This window comes from Atractosteus spatula, chromosome 14, assembly GCF_055471065.1.
Source record: "Atractosteus spatula isolate fAtrSpa1 chromosome 14, fAtrSpa1.hap1, whole genome shotgun sequence".
Classification (NCBI taxonomy): Eukaryota; Metazoa; Chordata; class Actinopteri; order Semionotiformes; family Lepisosteidae; genus Atractosteus; species Atractosteus spatula.
Genome location: NC_142719.1, coordinates 35,257,716 through 35,263,715, shown reverse-complemented (window position 1 = coordinate 35,263,715; position 6,000 = coordinate 35,257,716). Strand labels below are relative to the sequence as shown.

The window sequence follows — 6,000 nt, the reverse complement described above, 5'->3', positions numbered from 1 at the left end:
GTATTCGGCCCCCTTGAACTTTTCAACCTTTTGCCACATTTCAGGCTTCAAACATAAAGATATAAATTTTTTATTTTATGTGAAGAATCACCAACAAGTGGGACACAATTGTGAAGTGGAACGAAATCTATTGGATTTTTGAAACTTTTTTAACTAATAAAAAAATGAAAAGTGGGGCGTGCAAAATTATTCGGCCCCCTTGCGTTAATACTTTGTAGAGCCACCTTTTGCTGCGATTACAGCTGCAAGTCGCTTGGGGTATGTCTCTATCAGTTTTGCACATCGAGAGACTGAAATTCTTGCCCATTCTTCCTTGCAAAACAGCTCGAGCTCAGTGAGGTTGGATGGAGAGCGTTTGTGAACAGCAGTTTTCAGCTCTTTCCACAGATTCTCGATTGGATTCAGGTCTGGACTTTGACTTGGCCATTCAAACACCTGGATACGTTTATTTGTGAACCATTCCTTTGTAGATTTTGCTGTATGTTTGGGATCATTGTCTTGTTGGAAGATAAATCTCCGTCCCAGTCTCAGGTCTTTTGCAGACTCCAACAGGTTTTCATCCAGAATGGTCCTGTATTTGGCTGCATCCATCTTCCGCTCAATTTTAACCATCTTCCCTGTCCCTGCTGAAGAAAAGCAGGCCCAAACCATGATGCTGCCACCACCATGTTTGACAGTGGGGATGGTGTGTTGAGGGTGATGAGCTGTGTTGCTTTTACGCCAAACATATCGTTTTGCATTGTGGCCAAAAAGTTCGATTTTGGTTTCATCTGACCAGAGCACCTTCTTCCACATGTTTGGGGTGTCTCCCAGGTGGCTTGTGGCAAACTTTAGACGAGAATTTTTATGGATATCTTTGAGAAATGGCTTTCTTCTTGCCACTCTTCCATAAAGGCCAGATTTGTGCAGTGTAAGACTGATTGTTGTCCTATGGACAGACTCTCCCACCTCAGCTGTAGTTCTCTGCAGTTCATCCAGAGTGATCATGGGCCTCTTGGCTGCATCTCTGATCAGTCTTCTCCTTGTCTGAGCTGAAAGTTTAGAGGGACGGCCAGGTCTTGGTAGATTTGCAGTGGTCTGATACTCCTTCCATTTCAAGATGATCGCTTGCACAGTGCTCCTTGGGATGTTTGAAGCTTGGGAAATCTTTTTGTATCCAAATCCGGCTTTAAACTTCTCCACAACAGTATTACGGACCTGCCTGGTGTGTTCCTTGGTCTTCATGATGCTCTCTGCGCTTTCAACAGAACCTTGAGACTATCACAGAGCAGGTGCATTTATACAGAGACTTGATTACACACAGGTGGATTCTATTTATCACCATCAGTCATTTAGGACTACATTGGATCATTCAGAGATCCTCGCTGAACTTCTGGAGTGAGTTTGCTGCACTGAAAGTAAAGGGGCCGAATAATTTTGCACGCCCCACTTTTCATTTTTTTATTAGTTAAAAAAGTTTCAAAAATCCAATAGATTTCGTTCCACTTCACAATTGTGTCCCACTTGTTGGTGATTCTTCACATAAAATAAAAAATTTATATCTTTATGTTTGAAGCCTGAAATGTGGCAAAAGGTTGAAAAGTTCAAGGGGGCCGAATACTTTCGCAAGGCACTGTAAATGTTGGTCGTGTTCCATAGACATCTGCAGCCAGTACTTGTTTGTGCCAGGCTTTTTTTTCCATTCCGACCTATCTGCTTTTGACTGTATTGTGTCACAGTAAGCTTAAAGCTTAAAGTAAATAAAAGAAAAAAAAAATTAAAATGTGTGGGATTTAAAATAATGATGGTAGTGATTATACGGGCTTTATACAATTAGTGCAAACTCCTTTTAGATATGATACACATTAGATATGTAGTTGACGCTATATAGGAAATAGGAACAATAGGAAATGTAGGTTTCCTATTGTCTCAAAGATATATAACTCAGGTTTCAGGAAAGTTTGCGAACTATTCAGATAATTTAAACACCTTACTTATGGATTTTGGATAATTGATATCCTTCCTGTGCTGGGAGCAGAAATGCAGATCAGTGATATGCATTTAAAAGCCCCTTGAACACAGTGATACACTTGGCTCTACTTCTTCTGTGTGGCATACTTCAGATTACGTCTGTGCTTTGTCAAGATAGCTCCTTATTTCTTGCTGAATGATGCTCTCTTTCTTTAAGTTACTTAAATAGAAAAGATCAGTCTGTAGTGGCTCAGTCTGGAGATACATGCCAATGTCTGGACAACACAGAGGTAATCACTGAGTTGGCATTATAGAGGGACATCTGTTCACTGTACTGTTTCAACAGTTTGCCATCTGGACGGATTCAGTCTAAATTCAAGTGAATTGCGTAAATGTCCATTATGAATTAAAACTAGTTGTATCTTAAAATTCAGTTCGCATTATAGTGTGAAAAGATCTGGGTTTTGTAACGTTTGGTTTCTAGGGTACGTTAACTAAAGCATAAAGAGAAGAGTGAAATCAGATGCATATAACCTGAAAATGGTCTTGCTGGTCTTACAAAAGGGACGTAAATTTGAAAGTGAACATATAAATAAGATCGAGCCAGTACTTTGACCTTGTTTCAGTTCAGTAATTAAAAAGTTAATTAAAGTATAATTTTTTGATTCATTAATAATTGTATGTCTATAACGTTAATGATTTTATCTGCACTGGACAGATTTTTACGGCCTTCTTTCCAGAGCTATTTATTCCTGAACTTATTTATCCTAAACTTTACAAGCAGTAGTACATGTTTGCTGTGCATGTAGGAAAATTAGATGATTAAAGACATAACCCTGTTGTAAGGGTATGTAGGCTTGTAATTTAATATTCCACACTATGCTGACCTTAGTGTTAGAAGAGCAGTCCCCCATTATTAACAGATGTCTGCTTCAGTCTGTTGACATAAAAACAGACCTCATCAATTACAATCACTGCATTGTAAGTAATTTGTTTCGCAAGTTTTTTTTTCTCTAAATGAGGTGGTCACATGAAATGCTGCTCACGGAATGGTAATTTGGGTGCCAGATTGTCTCCCATATTAATATGGTAGATCAGATGAAGTTAAAGAATATTCTAAAATATGTTTTAAAATTGATTACAACTGAGTAGTGTGCAATCTTTGTCTGATCTGTCTATCAGCCATCAAATATTCATGCTTTTAAATACATGGTTCAAATATTTGACCAATTTGTGTGTGTGCCATCAAATAGATTTAGATTGCAAGGAGGTAACTGATTGCAAGTGTCCTCAGTTCCCTGAGATCGGCCCATTTATAAAATGAGTGCACTCCATCAATATAATACAATACATTTATCTCACAAATGTGATTACCGCAAGCATGATGTCATGGGCAGACAATTGACTTCTTTAGGTTATACATTCAGGAGAGCTGTTCCTTCCACTGGAGACTTCAGTGTGTTGGGGGGAGGAGAGAAGGGAGGGGAGGCATTTCACAGAAGCCTGTTGGAAGGCAGATAGATGGTTTTATGGTGTTAAAACATGGGCTTACTCTTCCAGTTAACCAGGACAATGACACACAGAGGGCACTGGCCCTCTGTAAGTTGGGCCCCTTTCTTACTATGCTATGCTCTCTTAACCCTTTCTAAGATGCTCTCCCTCTCTCAAATTCTATATACAGATCTCCATTAGCGGCAATATGTCTGTCAGCAGTGTGCACTTACCATGTCAGGCTAGTCGAAGATATACACACACAAGGGGATCTTCCTGTTTAAGAATCCAGTAATTCAAAGGGACTGACTGGAAATGTTCACTGAGTGAAGCACTTTAAGAAAAATTGTAGAAACAAGAACAAATATATATTTAGTATACTATATATGATTGTATGTATGGATGTAAAAGTGTGCAGAATAGGTCTCTGACATTTTTATTCCTCACGATTCTTGAATCTCTTAACCTCTAAGGATTTGCCCAGCTCTTTAATATGGCACTCTAGCTACATTTACCTCAAGGGTGAATGTCTTCTCTTGATCAAATTAAAAGCATCCTTATTTCCACCTAACAGCAAAATGATGATTATATAATCAGTGCAATTTCAGTTTTCACATTTTCCTCAATCTGTTTTTGTAGCTAGATTAAAATTTTGGCATTTGCAGTCTGGTAGACTGAGAAATCCATTTCCGTTGAAGGTGGAGCCACCAAACTGTGTGATTTCAAATGCATGGCCAATTGATACACAGTGTATTAAAAAACTTAAATCCTCCTTCTATGTCATGACTGTTCCAGGGGCGCTGTACAATGGCTGACCCTGCGCTCTGACCCCATGGAAAGCAAGCTGGGGTATGCTTAAAGACAAATTCCTAATGCAAGAAATTGTATAGGGCTAATAAAGTGATCTTATAAGCAATAAGCATCCGTATTAATCTCCTGTCTTCCTTCTTACAGCCAAGAAAGACCAGGATAGCACTGATGATAAAAAAACAGCACAAAAGAAGAAAGTCAAAGAACTGAAAGTGCTGGATTCTAAAACAGCACAAAATCTCTGTGAGTGCTGTGTCTGTATTTTATTTTTGTTGTTTCAAAAAATGATTGTTTATGCAGCAGATTTTGTCAGCGTTTGTCAAACACATAGTACCAGCTGCAGCAGTAGTTTTTGGAGGGTTTTGCATTTGATGGTAACATTTTAAGTTCATATATCTTTAAGTTTTAATCTACACGTATATATAGTCTTCCAGCCAGGATTATAAACCAGTAAATGTAATTTCCCCATCGGTAATGTGTGCTGGGAACAAATATGAATATGTTTCATAAAGCATTTATGAAAAGCTAAGTTTATATAAAAAAACTAAAACCCTTACACACAATTAGAATAGGATATAATGTCTCACATGTTTCTGTGCTGTTTTACAAGGGGATTTTAAGACAGATTATAGATGTACAATTTATCTGAATGAACACAAACGTATTATTCTTTTCAAGGGGAAAAATCACAGTATTTAATTTGACCTACCTTCACCTCTAAAAATGCTCTTTTGCGGATGTGATTTCTCAACAGCTATCTTCCTGGGATCTTTCCGACTCCCATACCAAGAAATAAAGAATGTCATCTTGGAAGTGAATGAGAAAGTTCTCACTGAATCCATGGTGCAGGTAATTCATTTTCCTAGTTTTATGTGGTCTTTGCTCACATTGAGGTTTGTGATTTATAAGTTTAAATGTTTTCTGGATCATTTTGCAAATAAAATATTGTAACATAAAAATGGATTTTATGCTTGGTAATATTCAATATTTATATTTTTGCAGTACACGTAATATCACATCGCATCACTGTCTTTTAAAAGATAATTGACTGTCAACTGTGACACTTGTCAGTATATATTTGAACCTGATAATATTTTGAACAGGTTAAAATGTTACACAACTGTTTAGATTTAAATGGTGGTATTTTGTACACAACAACAATATGCATTTTTATTGTTATATTAAGAACTGTTTTGTGACTCTAGGGTAAGAATGCTGATAATTAAAAATGTTCAGATTTGTGCTATGAATTGCCTGGACTCAATTAGACATGAGCTACATTATTGAAAATAATTATTTTAATGAAATGTTCAAAAAAAGGTCAGAACTTCTTATTGAAACTGCCTTCCTGTTTTGCAAGGCAGTGTTTTATGCATTTGCACCTGTACGTAGTATAGTTCTCTTCCAGTCCATTGAAAGGTTTCTCCCCTTATGATGTCAAATTGAGATGAAATCCTGCTGCACCCCCTTGAAAAATTAAAAGTTCTTGTGCAAGCTGAAATACAATGCATTATCCTGTTCATTTGTGTATTTTATTAAAAATTACATGTTCTTAAAGCATGCCTGTGAATGCTGGAAGTCTTTGAGGCAGTGAGACATTCTATTACGGTTTATAAAAGCCTAACTGACAGGCCATTTGTACTTTCCAGTACTAGCTCAAACTCTAATCTTATTTGTAGTCTACGGATGATGCTTAAGCATCTTATACTTTGCCCAGAGTATTTCTTCAAGGAACACCAATGTCCGCTT

General features: G+C 37.3%; 1 protein-coding gene across 1 annotated transcript in view; it reads left to right on the top strand.

Annotated features, from left to right (window-relative positions):
- Positions 1 to 1,609: 1,609 nt before the first annotated feature.
- LOC148821252 (protein diaphanous homolog 1-like) overlaps positions 1,610 to 6,000 on the top strand; it is a 43,241-nt gene continuing 38,850 nt past the window's right edge. Inside the window, exons 1-2 of the mRNA XM_088932531.1 lie at positions 1,610 to 4,494; positions 5,006 to 5,100. Coding sequence (XP_088788657.1) covers positions 5,092 to 5,100 — 9 coding nt within the window. The 5' untranslated portion in view covers positions 1,610 to 4,494; positions 5,006 to 5,091. The remainder of the gene's footprint in view (positions 4,495 to 5,005; positions 5,101 to 6,000) is intronic.